Raw genomic sequence first — 16605 nt, forward strand, 5'->3', positions numbered from 1 at the left:
GTTCCTTATGTAAGTAAAATCAGAAGATACTGTCTCATGGAAGCAAATTACAGCTATTCTGGAAAACTTTTATAAAAATGTCAGTTTCACACATTAAGGATATGTATCAAAAGCAGGAAACTGATGCTTCTTCTCTTTGCAGATGACCACGATTTACTTACAGACTGTTAGCAGATGATAGATAAATATTTCGAAGGCAAACTGTATCAAGTGAGTGCTATCAAGAAGGGTATATAAAGATAGTGATGTGCTCAAGGAACGAAGGAAAAGTATGCTTCTATGTTAACAGATAAAACTAACACATTCAGATGATTTTAACAAAGGAAGTCAGCATTTGATCATTTTCAATAAACAAGGCAAAACGGGGCATGACTAATGAATGACTACACCAAGGACACGAAAGAAAAGAATATTATTATTTTACTATCAGTGATAGCAGAATTAGTGCTCATGAAGAGAAATTTGTGTAGATTACTTTGTGTCATCAAAGCCAGGAAGCTAGCTCTCTGATACAGAAGAGACGTGGGTGGACCATACATCCAAGATAGCAACAACAAATGGTCGTACCTATTGTGAAGAACCCCCTCCACCAAGAATCTGAAAATAAGGGTGTCTGGGTGGCTCAGTCAGTTAAGTATCTGACTCTTGATTTTGGTTCAGGTCATGATCTCAGGGTCATGACATCACACCCCACCCTCTGGACTCCACCTTGAGGAGCCTGCTTAAAATTCTCTCTCTCCCTCTCCCCTACCCCAACTCTCTCTCTCTCTATCTCTCTTCCCTCCCTCTTTTTCTCTGTCCTTCTTTCTCTCTCTCCCCCTCTCTAAAAAAAAAAAAGAAGAAGAAAAGAATTCAAAAATAAGGAAGTAGGATAGATAGCCCTTGAATAGTTAAACTATGAAATCAGTAGATGATCAGTCTTCAGAGCAGATATGTGCAAAGTGATCAGGAAAAGACAGAACATGGTAAGGCCTAGACCAGTGGGACTGTGCTGAAATTATATTAAACATAGAAGTCAAGGAAGGAATGTATAATGGAGAAATATTGGTCAATCTTGGGCCCTCCACCCCAGAAAAAAAGTAATATCACATATGTAGAGACCAGCAGTTTCCATTCTGGTGAAGCAGTGTGTCATAAATATCATACTTGAATCGCAAGACTATCTCTAGGGTACACATGGCTGCAGAGGATTAATACCAATACATGATAGACATTTCAAGTTCCGTTAGGAAGCTCATCTGTTATTTAAGATGGACACATGAAACTAATCATAGTCTGATGCCATTCAGTATATTCAGTTCCTCGGAATCTCCTCCTCCTTATTTTATGCTCATCCAGTGATCTAATATATAGTGATAGCTCACATGAACTGAATATTTACAAGTTCTCCAACACTCGTTTGCACACTTTACATATATTATCTCATTTAATCTTCACAAGAACGCTGTGAGATAGGAGCCTTTGCTATCTCCCTTGTACATAGAAAAACACAAGGTAATTTGCCTAATGAGAGAACTGGGATTCAGATCCAGGTAGTCTGCTGCAAGATTATTTTTATCTAGAACAACTTTGTTGTACTACCTCGCTTCTCATGTAAATCTGCATTATGAGGAAAGAGTACATTAATCCCATTTTTTTTTTATTACATCTTGTCCCTTGACAGTGATTTCCTAATGATGAATAATAAAGTGACTTCTGACTGAATTCTTGGTCAGGTTTCCGCATTCTTCTTTGGCTGCCTCAGTGAGAGAGCTTTGCAAAGTTAGAATCCTAGTGCTAATCTCCCAGAGATTCAGATTTAACTGGTCTTGGGTGTGGTTCACAAATCCATTTTTTTTTTTAATCTCACTGGTGATTGCAGTGATTTGAGAATCACTGCTTTTTAAAAAAAAATTTTTTTATTGAAGAATAATTGACCTACAATATTGTTTTAGTTTTGGGTATACAACATAGTGATTTAGTGTTCATATATATTACAAAATGGTCACCACAATAAGCCTCGTTACCATCTGTCACCATATAAAGTTGTTACAGTAATATTGACTGTATTCCTTATGCTATACATTACGTCCCATGTCTTATGTATTTTATAACTGGAAGATTATACCCCTTAATCACCTTCACCTATTTCTTTCATTCCCCACCCCCACCCTCTTCCCCTTTGGCAACTATCAGTTTGTTCTCTATCTGTGAATCTATTTCTGTCTTGTTTGTTCCTTTTTTTTTTTTCTTTTTAGAGTCCACATATAAATGAAATCATATGGTATTTGTTTTTCTCCAGCTTATTTCACTTATCCTGTAGGGCCATCCATGTTACTGTAAAGGGCAAGATTTCATTCTTATTTTTTATAACTAATACTCTCTATATATACCCCAGAAAAAGAACCACTGCTGTAGATGATACAAGGACTCTTTTTGTATTAATTTGTACAACAACCTAGTTCAAATATGAGAAATGGTCAAAGGAAAGATTTGGTCTTAGTAGGCTTTAGGCAGAAGTTGAATGCTGTTTGTGATGGGCTCAATATAAGCATCAGTTAAAAATATGAAATCTTGGGGCGCCTGGGTGGCTCAGTGGGTTAAGCCTTTGCCTTCAGCTCAGGTCATGGTCTCAGGTCCTGTGATCAAGCCCCGCATCAGGCTTTCTGCTCCGCAGGGAGACTGCTTACCCCCTCTCTGCCTGCCTCTCTGCCTACTTGTGATCTCTGTCAAATAAATAAAATCTTAAAAAAAAAATGAAATCTTAATGAAGGGACCAAGTGTTATGGACATTAAGATGTGTTGCATCAAGGTGTAGATTTTAGGCCTGGAGCTGCACAGCCTGAGGGTGGTCTGTGGTACACAGCTGGCCAGTTGTGGGCAGCCTGCTCAGGCACTCCAATACTGCATTTCTCATTTGTCAAAGGGGGTGGTCAAAGTCCATCCTAGAATCCATTCAAAGCCTTGAGTGGAGAGCCTGACCCTTGTTAGTGCTCAGTAAATGTTAGCACTTGTTTCTATTCAAGTGTTTTTCCCACCTAGAGAGATCATTGGCAAGCCCAGATCTCTTGCCGACTCAGGTGTTTTCTGTGGCTACAGCATCTGTTTGTAGAGTAGCTGGTGAGAGTGAAAAACTCTAGTTGGTCTCCATACACAGTCTTAACCACAGGGGGGACTTTCTCAACATCTTTCTTGGACCAAGGGAATTACCCAGCACAGCAGCTGAGCAGTTAGAAAGCTTGGTATTAAATCTTGAAGATATTTTAAAAATTTATTTTCCAGCTAATATGAACAAAATTATAAACTAAGAATCAAAGGTCAGTTTTGTAATGATGGGTTTTTTAAGCCTCTAAGGGAAAGCAAATCCTCCTTTTACTTTTTTCAGTTTCACTGAAATTCTGGCCTGAATTTTCTCAGGTTCTAATTCTTATGAGGTTGTGCTTTACTTAACAGCTTTTAAAAGCATGTAATGTATTTTCTACAGTTATTTTTTTTAAGGAATAAATAAGCTGCTTAAAGGGGCTATTCTGTGCAAAATACTTAGCATAAAAGGAGATCTTATTCTACAAACAGACATTTTTAAGGTTCCCAAATTAAGGGGTAAGGCATTCTTTTTCTATGTATATCTAGGCCTATAGAAATAAAATTAGAAAAAAATGTGTCACACAGGCTGTGTTAGTTAAGAAAATGGGCTCTTGATTCAAACCCTGGCTTTTCTCACTTACTCAGTGATTTTTGGCAAATTACTTAAGTTCTGCTCAGTTTCTTCAGCTGTAAGAGGCCTAATATTACCTAATAGGGCTGTAATAAGGATTAAGTTATTAAATAGTGTTGAATTAAATAAATGAAGCATTTAGAATGCTATCTGATATAGCTGGTATTTTTATGTAAAATTCTTTTCCTTTGGGAATTTAAAAAAGCTTTAAAATTTGACATAAAATTTGTGATTTCATATCAGAAAACTTAGATTCAAGTCTCTGTGTTACCATTCATCAGAGTAGGCAGGTAACCTAGCCTGTGGAAACCTCTTCTTCATATTCAAAAGTAGAAAAAATTACTGTATCTCAAGTGTTGGTGTGAAAACTAAACTCACCTCCTGATGGGGCTTTCTGCATCCCTCTAAAATAGCAGTCATTCAGTAGAAATAAAATATGAGCCACTAATGTAGTTTTAAATTTTTTGGTAGCCACATTGTAAAAACAAGAAACAAATGAAATTAATTTTAACATATTTTATTTAATTCAGTATATCTGAAATATCTTTTAAACATGTTACATGTTAAGTAACATTTTAACATTTATTAATATAACATTGATGAGATTATCTTTTCATGCTGAGTCTTTGAATGCTGATGTACATTTTATACTGAAAGCACATCTCAACTTGAACTAGCAATATTTCAAGTGCTCAGCCACATGTGGCTGGGGGCTGCCATATTGGACAGTCCACATCTAGATCCCGATGAATATTCCCCATCAGCATCCTTGGGCACTGGTGCTGTCTTCGCCTTAAGCAGTGAACACAGCCTTGTTCTTGAAACTGATGCATGTCTGGATGGATGAACCTTACATTTCTTCCTGCAGCAACCTAGATTAGTATGTTAGGCCCCGGGAAGACTGGCTCCTACCCTTAATCTTTTGGCTGACCTGGAGGAGGACTTGCTCTGGGCATGTCACGTGCCTCTATTTGGGCCAAGGCTGGTAGACAGCCAAGAAGTCCTAAACCCTTTGAGTGTGATAAACATTTTGAACCACAAGGATCAGAGCTTAAGGGTCAGATCAGAGATTCAGGATGGGATCAGGCTTTGTAATACTCTTCATTCTTCTTATCTGTCCTTTTTTGCCTTCTTTCCCAAATTTCAGAGACTTATCTAGTGTCCTGGGAAAAGAGCAAATACCAGCAATCTTTTAAAAGAATTCAGCTTCTCTGTTCTCCACTTTAGTATAGCTTACCAAGAAAGTTCTCCCTTCCTAAACACTGACCTTTTTTAAAAGACATTTAGAACATTTTTGTGGCCAAGAATTGTGGAAGACAGGGAAGTACTCATATCTAAGCCCTTTTATTCTGATATTGTCTTAAATCCAAATTTGAGAAGAATTTTAATGAAGGGGTATTATCCTTAAAGCTGTATGTAATGGTAAAAAGAGGTGGAGAAAATGGGATTCAGGTCTACTTATCCAACAAAACAAATCTCGTATGTCATCTCAGAAAGTCTTCCCCTGGCCAGCTTAAAATAGCTGCCAGGGCTCAACACTCTGTCTACCTTTTGTGTGTGTGTGTGTGTGTGTGTGTGTGTGTGAATATCACGTGTTACTAACTAAAATTTTTTGTTTGCCTTTCCAAATAGAATATAAGCTCCATAAAGGTATGGGCTTTGTTTTGTTTGCCTCTACATCCCCAACTCCTGGTACAGTATACGGCCTTCAGTGAACGGATGAGCAAGTGAAAGGAAATACCAAGATACCTTCTGTATACCTTCTTTAAAATTAGGTAGCTAATAGAATTCTTCCTTGACCATTGGTTGCTCGGACCAGTGTATGTGAGATGCTTGAATTTTCAGACCTAATCTCAGAAGAATCTTAGTGTTTACTTTTGATCAATTGTTTAGATAAACTTTTACTTCTTTTAGGTAACATGGGGCATGAGGAGAGGGAAAGAAGTAGTTTGTAGTGGAGTTGAAAAAGGGAGTTGGGGGGCCCTTGGGTGGCTCAATTGGTTAAGCGTCTGCCTTCAGCTCAGGTCATGATCCCAGGGTCCTGGGACCAAGTCCTGCATCAGGCTTCTTGCTCAACAGGAAGCCTGCTTCTCCCTCTGCCTCTGCTGCTCCTCTTGCTCATACACACCCTCTCTATCAAATACATAAATTAAAAAAAAAAAAAAAGAGTTGGGGTAGCTGATCCATAGTGGGTAAAAATTTCAGATTATACAGCATAATAAATTAGAGGAGAGGGGTATTGGGATAGGGAATTAGATAAAAAAAAATTTTATAGTTCAGGTGCTGTAAATATGTTTAAGGTTTTTGGGCAAGACAGTTGACATAGTAGGTAATAAAAATATAAGGAAAAGGTGAGAAAGATAGTCAGAAAGATTTGTACTATTAAGGGAAGCATAGACTATATGGGCTAGTAGCCAAAAATCCACAAATCATATTTCTATTGTCTTTGTTTAGAATCTTTATTTAAAATCTTACTTATCCCTGTCAGTTTCTTAGTTGTTGTTCTACTTTTCCTCTCATGCCTTTGTACCAAGTTGATGCCACTACCCATACTTCATGCTCCGTGGAATTACAGTGCTTGCAAGCACAGACTCAGCATGCTCTGCAAAGGCTAGAAGTTTCATTGTAACTCCCCACTTGTCCTGGGAGCACCCTGCCAAAAGAAAGTAATCCAAACACGTTGAAACTCTCAAATTTTATTAAGAACTGTTTATGTTGCATTCAAAAGAAGTCCTTGCAGACTTACAGGTTATACCTCTCTTTGTCCTTCTTTAAATGAGAACTATTGTTTTATGTAAATATACCAGCTTTTCCATGGTAATATGAATAAATTACTTGGGTTGTGAATATATTTAAGAAAGCAAGCAGCAGCGTAGTATATACTTTTTATATAGTTAACTGTAAGCTTTGTTTCAGTTGGTTTTGTTTGTTTTTTACAATGTTAGAATGTTAAGTCTTATAAAGTTTGGTTAAAGAATAGCATTCTGCCTGTAATATGCAATTCTTACAGACTGTTTCTAATTACATTAAGTTCAAATGATGCATTTTATTTTTTTAATTTTTAAGATTTTTATTTATTTATTTGACAGAGAGAAATCACAAGTAGATGGAGAAGCAGGCAGAGAGAGAGAGAGAGGGAAGCAGGCTCCCTGCCGAGCAGAGAGCCCGATGCGGGACTCGATCCCAGGACCCTGAGATCATGACCTGAGCCGAAGGCAGCGGCCTAACCCACTGAGCCACCCAGGCGCCCCAAATGATGCATTTTAATCTAACGTCTTCTTTCTTCTTAGTCTGCAAGACTTGTATTGTCCAACACTTTGAAGATAGCAATGACTGTCCGAGGTGTGGCAACCAAGTGCATGAGACAAATCCATTAGAAATGTTGAGGTAAGTAAAGGTACTCCATAGTTCATTGAAGTTATGTGAACTCTTACTATATTGTATTATGCATCATAATATTTGTTAGCACCTTGACTCAGTTAATACAGGTTTTACAAATTTTTTAATTTTCATCTTAAAGCATTTGGTTTCATTTTAAAGAATTTTATTAAGAGGAATTTAAAAATAAGTCTGTACATATTAGACATTAAATATTTAAGAAATATATTTCCAAATTTAAAATTATAACTTTATCTCAGAGCTACTTTAGTTGTAGTTATTTTCAGGATTTTAATATTCCACACATAACTCTGCTTTCATTGGGCAACATGGTAGTGCTGGCAGACATAACAGTGAGAGAGGCTGACCTTAGTACTATTAATTGTTTAGTTATATCAAAAAAGTATACAAACATTAGTGTAAAACTTAAAGAATTTTTTTAAATGACTACCATTCACTTAAGAAGTATAATTATGTAGTTTTAAAGCTGAAAGTAGTCTATAAGATCCTAATCTAAACGCTTTTTTTCCAGATTAGGAACCTGAAATTTAGAGAAGTGACACAGCTTTTCCTAGGGCTTCAGCAAGCACACATGTCATTTCACAGCTACATGCCAGATATTCTTACCACTAAACCCATTTACTTTCTTCCTGCTTTTCCTACCATAGCTCCACCACAGATTAACTGATTTTAGGGAAGTACACATCTAAAAACAGCTAGACATTCTCTATTTAGCCCCTCTGCAACCCTCATAATCTGTGTGATGTTGCCTTCATTCTATAAATCTGGATTTGCAAGTCTTTTATTTTTAAAGATTTAACTTATTTATTTGAGAGAGAGACAGTGAAAGAGGGAACACAGCAAGGCAAGTGGAGAGGGAGAAGTAGTCTCCCCGCTGAGCAGGGAGCCTCACCTGGGGCTCCATCTCAGGACCCTGGGATCATGACCTGAGCCGAAGGCAGGTGGTTAACCGACTGAGCCAACCAGGCGCCCCTGGATTTGCAAGTCTTACATTTCAGACTTTTTTTTTTTTTTTTAAATTTTAGTGCGTGTCACTGGAGTAATTTTTCTATAGGTAAATGTCAAGCACAGTGGTTTTCAAAGTAGTTCCCCAAACCACTAGTAGCTTGTTAGAAATGACAATTCCTGACCCCACCTGGGACTTGCTGATTCATCAACTTGAGGGTGGAGCCCATTTTAGTTAATAGCAATCCTCCCAGGTGTTTCTGATATAAGCGAGCATTGGAGAACCACTGTTCTACTGTAGTCTGTCGTCCTGATCTGTGCTTCTCCACCACTGATGATTTTGCTTCTCCCTTTCACTCCCCCTACTTACAGCAACATGTACTTATAGCAACATCTGGAGACATTTTTGATTGTCAGGTCTGGGTGGCACTGCTGGCATCTAGTAGGTAAAGGCTAGGGGTGCTGGTCCCCACTGAGGATCCTGTGATTCCCAGGACAGCCTCCTCCCACACCAGAGAGCCAGACCCAACTGTCAACAGTACAGCGGTCAAGAAACCCTGATTTAAGTCACTCAGAGAAGAACAGGGCAAACTCTTCCTCTAAAATTTTTTTCTGACGCTGTATCAAAAACTATACCAAACAGTTAATAATAATTACCTGCTCCATTTGAAAGTGCTATGTTGGAAGAAAAATTAACTTTTGGTTTTGAGTGTTAGCTATCTGGAGGGATCCAATCACCATTTAATCAAATGTAATCCCTTGGCTAAAGTATATCACATTTTTTTAACTTTTTCTTTGGAAATAATTTAAAACCCATAAAAGTTCCCAAAATATAAGAAATGCTTATATTCTCTTTACCCAGATTAGTTTACTGTTAACATTTTATCCCGTTTGCTTTATTATGCACATGCCTGCCTGCTCTGTTTTTTCTGAACCATTTGAGAGTAAGTTACATGCCTCCTGGCTCCTTATCCCTGATGACTTTAGTGTGTATTTCCTACAACTAGAGATACTATCTTACATAACTACAGTGTGATTACATTGGTATAATATTTTAATCTATAGTCCATATTCCAGTTTCATCAGTTTATCTAATGATATCCTTTATAGAGTTTTTTTCCTCCTATTCCACTAAAATTATTCTACAAAGGATGAATTTTAAAAGACAAACTCACGGGCGCCTGGGTGGCTCAGTGGGTTAAGCTGCTGCCTTCGGCTCAGGTCATGATCTCAGGGTCCTGGGATCGAGTCCCGCATCGGGCTCTCTGCTCAGCAGGGAGCCCGCTTCCCTCTCTCTCTCTGCCTGCCTCTCCATCTACTTGTGATTTCTCTCTGTCAAATAAATAAATAAAATCTTTAAAAAAAAAAAAAAAAGACGACAAACTCACAGAGATGATAAGAACAAGAACTCAGTATTGGCATGGGGATAACTCCTGGAATACAGTGGGAACCAGTGAAGCCTTGGGGTAAAGATGAGAAGGGATAGGAGCAAGAATGGGAATTGGAAAGCAGACTGATGTAGTAATGGTTGAGCAGACCCAGGAGAGCAAGTCGGCTGGGAGGTGGCAGGTGGAAGAGCTTCACCAACAGGTCCCCCAGCAGGCTTTCTCTCACATGCAAACTTAGGTAAAAGGGTGCTGTGGGGGTCTAGAGGGGCCTTGGAAAATTCTGATTTATGCCTAGGGCCTGGACATACTGCTGCCAGAACATAAACAGATTTTGTTAGCGAAACATAAGGGGAACCAAGACTTCTTCAGTAGGTAACATTGTGTCTGCTACACAGCTATCAACAGATTTTCCTCCTACATACTTTCTCAGGAGCTATTGGAGGGTGTGCTGGAACCTAAACTGAGGAGGAAGGGAGTCTAACATGGGAGCGAGATGCCAGAGGATGGCAGTTGTGCGGGAGGGCGGGCGAACAGTCTGTGCTGTTCAGTCTCCTCCTAGCCATTAGCCACATGCGGCTCTTGAGCACTTATGATGTTGCTAGTACACCCGAGGAATGGAATCTTAAATTTTATTTAATTTAAATGAAACCCTGAAACAATAGGAAGACCTTTACATTAAATAGAACCTTACTGTTACGTAAATTAAAATTACTAAACAAATGCATTGATATTTTAATGCATAAACAAAACATTAGAATTTTACACAAAACCTGTAAAATACTTTTGTTAATGTGCCACTAGAAAATTTAAAATTACGTATTTGACTTCTGTTTCTACTGGACATCGCTGATACAGATGGTAGAAGGAAGATGGAAAATGCTCTGAGGAATCATTCATTCACGTATTTACTAAATGCCTGCTATGTTCAAGCATCATACTACGCGCTGTAATGGGCAAAATAGATAAAGATTTTTGCGCTTGTAGGATTAATATTTTTGTGGGGAGAGATAAACAACAGAGTGTGTAATGAATGATGTATATGGCACATTGGAAAGTACAAAAGGGGAAAAAAGGAGAAGGTGCTGGTGAAGGCGATCAGGAGTGTGAAGGGAGGGGCTGAATGCAATTTTAAATGAAATGGTGAGGATAGGCCTCATTGGGAAATAAATTTTGAGCAAAGAATTAATGGCCATGAAGGAGTTAGCCATATATAAATCTATGAAACATGCCTGTTCCACATAAAGGGAGCAGCCAGTGCAAAGAAACTAAGTCAGGAGCATGTGACACTTGTCTGAAGAACAGCATGGAGACCAGTGAGGGAGGGAGAGAACAGTGGGAGCGGAGGGCAGAGAGAGAACGGGAGTCGTGTATGCCACTGTTAAGAAAGTCATCTTTTACGCTGAGTGAAATGGAGAACCACTGCCAGGTTTTGATTAGAGGATGGACATGACCTGGCGTAAGAGGATCATCTTGATGACCCTGTTGAGAATACACAGTACCTCACAAGGCAAAGGCAGAAGCAGGGAGAGCAGTTAGAAGCTAATGGTGGTGATCCAGGTAAGAGATGGTAGCTGCAGAGGGCGCTGGAGATGGTTGTATCCTAGATAGAGTTTGGAGGAGGATCCAGCAGGATTTGCTGGTGGGTTGGATATAGTAGAGTATGAGAGAAAGTGCAGACCCTGACCTGAGATGCCTGACTGGGCATCTGGAATAATGAAGTTGTCATTAACTGAAACAGGGAAGACTAAGGATCGAGCAGCTTTGGGGGAGGGGTAAATTGGGAGTTTGGCTCTGGACATAATGAGTCTGTTAAACATTTCAGAGAAGAGAGCAAGGTGGCAGGAAGATATCCAAGTCTGTGGTTCAGGGAGAGATCTGGCTGGAGAGAAACACTTGATGGTATTCAGCATATAGAAGGTATTTAGACAGGTGAGACACGGGATGAGTTCACTTGAGGGTGTACAGAGAAAGAGGAGAGGACCAAGGGTCGAGCCTTGGAGCATTCCCACATTTAGATATCAGAGTGGGGAGAAGGAACAAGCAAAGGAAGCTGAAAAGGTCCAGCCAGTGAAGTAGAAGGAAAATCAGGAGTGAGGTTTAGAAGCCAAGTGAAGAATGTGTATCAAGAAGAGAGAGTGATCAGCTGTGTCAGATGTTCCTGGAGTCTGGTAAAGAGAAGACAGAATTGATGGTTGGATTTAACAACAGGAAGTTCATCAGCCTCGACAAGAGCACTTCCAGTAGAGTCGTGAAGCAAAAACTTAATAGGTTTCAAGGAGGAAAGGGACAAGGAATCATCAGAAACAGTGACTATAGGCAAATCTTACACAAAGTTTTGCCACAAATGGAAGCAAAGAAATGGGATAGTAGCTGTTAGGAGAATACAGTCAAGAAGGTTTCTGTTAAATTTAATACAGGCCAAAAACAAAAAACTAGGTATGTTTGAAGGGAATAGTCCAGTGGAGAACAGAAGGTTAATGGTAGAGTGGAGTGGAGGGAGATTTGGTGAAACAATGTTCTTGGGTAGATAAGAGGGAATGGAATCTCCCAGAATAAGAGAGAAGAGTGGTTTTCTATAGGTGCACTGACCAATCCTCTGTGTAGCAGCAGGCTGGAGGGCAGAGTACATGGGGGGCATGCGCTGTAGGCACGTACGGTGGTCAGAGTCTGTCCAAGTTTTTCAATGAGGAGAAAGTGTTTATCTACCAAGAGATAGGATTGAAAGATGGGATGTAGTGGTTTGAAGGAATTCAAAGGATAAGGATATCATCAAATCATACAGGAAAAACTGAGGGTGGAAGATCAGGTGGCTGATGGAGAGGAAAAAATAGTGTTACCCAGGAATGTGAGAGAATAAATTGACTGGGAAAGAATTCCTAGCAACTCAGAGGCACCTTGGAGTTGTAGTTACAAATTTGTAGAGGTGCGGTGGTGTTTTTTCTAGCCATGTATAGAGGTTAATGGAGAATTGGATTTAGCCAGTGTTGTAGTTGTACCAAATAATTTCGAGCAAGTGTGAGAGGGACAAACAAGGGAATTGAAGGTACATGCAAAGGTGTTGTTTTAATGACTGACCTTGGAGTAAATCAGTCCTAAACTGTGATAGAAGGCGTCAGTTTGGTGTGAGGGATGGCTCAGAGGAACAGAAATGAAACTCATCAATTCCTGATCTGTTGAAGAACAGTGAGACCAAATTCTTTTAAAGAATTTGGAAATAGGTACATAGGAAATGAAGAAAGCAATGACTAACACTAGAGAAAGAAAAAAGTTGAATGAGGAGATGTCTATAATCAGAGTACACTGTAAATATATAATTATAACCACGTAAACACTGGTTATTAAACCAAAAAATGGTAATAAAAGTATAGCAGGAAGATGAGAGTAGTATATGTTGGGAAGAAAGAGGGCTGGCAAGATGATATCCAAGAATCAAATCCTTACTTTCTATAAAAGGAAGTCAAAAGAATCTAGACAGCAGAAAAGGCAAGGCTACCAGAAGAAACAAGTTGGATTTGAAAGTGGCTGCCTCTAGGGTTGTAAGGAATGAGGAGGGTGGGTCATGAAAATGTTGTATTTTAATATAAGTTTTGTGGGGAAGTTTGATCTGTAAATTGTGTGTGTGTGCATTACTCTGATAAAAAACAAAAATATTTCTCTTATGTTTACTACTATTAAATAGTCTGGGGGAAAACTTTATGAATGAGTTAGTATTTGAATTGAGTCTTGAAGAATAAGGTAACATTGGTTGCATTGGAGAGCAAGAAAAGAGTGGAGAAGCCAGAATGAAGAGCATGAGAGGGAAAAACAGATTGGAAGTGACAAGGCATTCTTAAGGATAATTGAATAAGGCAGGTGGCTAGAGAAGAGAAACCATAGTACCAGTTAAGTTTTAGGTTGGACTCAAGTTCTATAAACACTCAAAGCCAGGTGGTAGGAAGAAATTAGTTCCTGAACAGGCATATAATGATCAAATTAGTGCTTAAAGAAGAGTCACTATGAGCATGTCAACTTAAAGGGAAGGAGCTCTGAGCTGTCCTATTAACATGGCAGCAGTTGGCAGAGTGGAAGCATGGAAGGTACGGGAAGACAAGGTGGGAAAAACATGGAGAAAGCATGGTCATTGGGGCTCGGTGAGTAAATGTGAGAACTGAGGGGAGGAGTCAAGATGGCGGAGAAGTAGCCGGCTGAGACTACTTCAGCTAGCCGGAGATCAGCTAGATAGCTTATCTAAAGATTGAAAACACCTGAAAATCCATCAGCAGATCGAAGAGAAGAAGAACAGCAATTCTGGAAACAGAAAAACAACCACTTTCTGAAAGGTAGGACCGGCGGAGAAGTGAAGATAGACCCCGGGGGGAGGGGCCGGCTCCCGGCAAGCGGCGGAGCAACGGCGCACAAAATCAGGACTTTTAAAAGTCTGTTCCGCTGAGGGACATCGCTCCAGAGGCTACCTGGGGCGAAGCCCACGCAGAGTCGGCATGGCCTCAGGTCCCGCAGGGTCACAGAAGGATCGGGGGTGTCTGAGTGTCGCAGAGTTTGCGGGTATTGGAATGGGAACGCCGGCTACAGAGACAGAGCCCACAGTAAGCTCGCAGCTCGGGGTGACCTTGAACCGGTCGCAGGCTCGGTGAGCTCAGAGCGCGGCCGGAGGTCGGGCAGACGGGAGTAGCTGGGCGCTGTTCTCTGAGGGCGCACTGAGGAGTGGGGCCCTGGGCTCTCGGCTCCTCCGGGCCGGAGACCAGGAGGCCACCATTTGTATTCGCGTCCTCCTCCGGAACTCTACGGAAAGCGTTCAGGGAACAAAAGCTCCTGAAAGCAAACCGGAGTGGATTACTCACCCCAGCCTCTGCTAAGGGCAGTGTAATTCCGCCTGGGGCAAAGACACTTGAGAATCACTACAACAGGCCCCTCCCCCAGAAGATCAACAAGAAATCCAGCCGAGACCAAGTTCACCTACCAAGGAGTGCGGTTTCAATACCAAGGAGAGCAGCAGAATTCCGGAGGAGGAGAAAGCAAAGCACGGAACTCATGGCTTTTTCCCTGTGATTATTTTTAGTCTTGCAGTTAATTTAATTTTTTTCTTTTTCATTTTTTGTTTTTTTTCTCGCCTTCTAGTAAAATTTTTTTTTAACTTTTACCTTTTTCTTTTTTAACGTTTTTTAACTAGTTTATCTAATATACATATTTTTTCTTTTTTTTTAATTCTTTTCTTTTTTTTTCTTTTTTCTTTTTTTTCTTTCTTCCTTTTTGAACCTCTTTTTATCCCCTTTCTCCCCCCTCACGATTTGGGATCTCTTCTGATTTGGTTAAAGCATATTTTCCTGGGGTTGTTGCCACCCTTTTAGTATTTTACTTGCTCCTTCATATACTCTTATCTGGACAAAATGACAAGATGGAAAAATTCAACACAAAAAAAAGAACAAGAGGCAGTACCGAAGCCTAGGGACCTAATCAATACAGACATTGGTAATATGTCAGATCTAGAGTTCAGAATGACAATTCTCAAGGTTCTAGCCGGGCTCGAAAAAGGCATGGAAGATATTAGAGAAACCCTCTCGAGAGATATAAAAGCCCTTTCTGGAGAAATAAAAGAACTAAAATCTAACCAAGTTGAAATCAAAAAAGCTATTAATGAGGTGCAATCAAAAATGGAGGCTCTCACTGCTAGGATAAATGAGGTAGAAGAAAGAATTAGTGATATAGAAGACCAAATGACAGAGAATAAAGAAGCTGAGCAAAAGAGGGACAAACAGCTACAGGACCACGAGGGGAGAATTCGAGAAATAAGTGACACCATAAGACCATTAGAATAATTGGGATTCCAGAAGAAGAAGAAAGAGAGAGGGGAGCAGAAGGTATACTGGAGAGAATTATTGGGGAGAATTTCCCCAATATGGCAAAGGGAACGAGCATCAAAATTCAGGAGGTTCAGAGAACGCCCCTCAAAATCAATAAGAATAGGCCCACACCCCGTCACCTAATAGTAAAATTTACAAGTCTCAGTGACAAAGAGAAAATCCTGAAAGCAGCCCGGGAAAAGAAGTCTGTAACATACAATGGTAAAAATATAGATTGGCAGCTGACTTATCCACAGAGACCTGGCAGGCCAGAAAGAGCTGGCATGATATTTTCAGAGCACTAAACGAGAAAAACATGCAGCCAAGAATACTATATCCAGCTAGGCTATCATTGAAAATAGAAGGAGAGATTAAAAGCTTCCAGGACAAACAAAAACTGAAAGAATTTGCAAACACCAAACCAGCTCTACAGGAAATATTGAAAGGGGTCCTCTAAGCAAAGAGAGAGCCTACAAGTGGTAGATCAGAAAGGAACAGAGACCATATACAGTAACAGTCACCTTACAGGCAATACAATGGCACTAAATTCATATCTCTCAATAGTTACCCTGAATGTTAATGGGCTAAATGCCCCTGTCAAAATACACAGGGTATCAGAAGGGATAAAAAAACAAAACCCATCTATATGTTGCCTCCAAGAAACTAATTTTAAGTCCGAAGACACCTCCAGATTTAAAGTGAGGGGGTGGAAAAGAATTTACCATGCTAATGGACATCAGAAGAAAGCAGGAGTGGCAATCCTTATATCAGATCAATTAGATTTTAAGCCAAAGACTATAATAAGAGATGAGGAAGGACACTATATCATACTCAAAGGGTCTGTCCAACAAGAAGATCTAACAGTTTTAAATATCTATGCCCCCAACGTGGGAGCAGCCAACTATATAAACCAATTAATAACAAAATCAAAGAAACACATGAATAATAATACAATAATAGTAGGGGACTTTAACACTCCCCTCACTGAAATGGACAGATCATCCAAGCAAAAGATCAGCAAGGAAATAAAGGCCTTAAACGACACACTGGACCAGATGGACATCACAGATATATTCAGAACATTTCATCCCAAAGCAACAGAATACACATTCTTCTCTAGTGCACATGGAACATTCTCCAGAATAGATCACATCCTCGGTCCTAAATCAGGACTCAACCAGTATCAAAAGATTGGAATCATTCCCTGCATATTTTCAGACCACAATGCTCTAAAGCTAGAACTCAACCACAAAAGGAAGTTTGGAAAGAACCCAAATACATGGAGACTAAACAGTATCCTTCTAAAGAATGAATGGGTCAACCGGGAAATTAAAGAAGAATT

General features: G+C 39.7%; 1 protein-coding gene across 3 annotated transcripts in view; it reads left to right on the forward strand.

Annotated features, from left to right (window-relative positions):
* PCGF5 (polycomb group ring finger 5) overlaps positions 1–16605 on the forward strand; it is a 123812-nt gene that overhangs the window by 60127 nt on the left and 47080 nt on the right. For all 3 annotated transcript variants that reach the window (XM_059398125.1, XM_059398124.1, XM_059398126.1), the window contains exon 3: positions 6985–7081. In XM_059398125.1, coding sequence (XP_059254108.1) covers positions 6985–7081 — 97 coding nt within the window. The remainder of the gene's footprint in view (positions 1–6984; positions 7082–16605) is intronic.

The sequence above is a fragment of the Mustela nigripes genome, chromosome 4, assembly GCF_022355385.1.
Source record: "Mustela nigripes isolate SB6536 chromosome 4, MUSNIG.SB6536, whole genome shotgun sequence".
NCBI classification, from domain to species: domain Eukaryota; kingdom Metazoa; phylum Chordata; class Mammalia; order Carnivora; family Mustelidae; genus Mustela; species Mustela nigripes.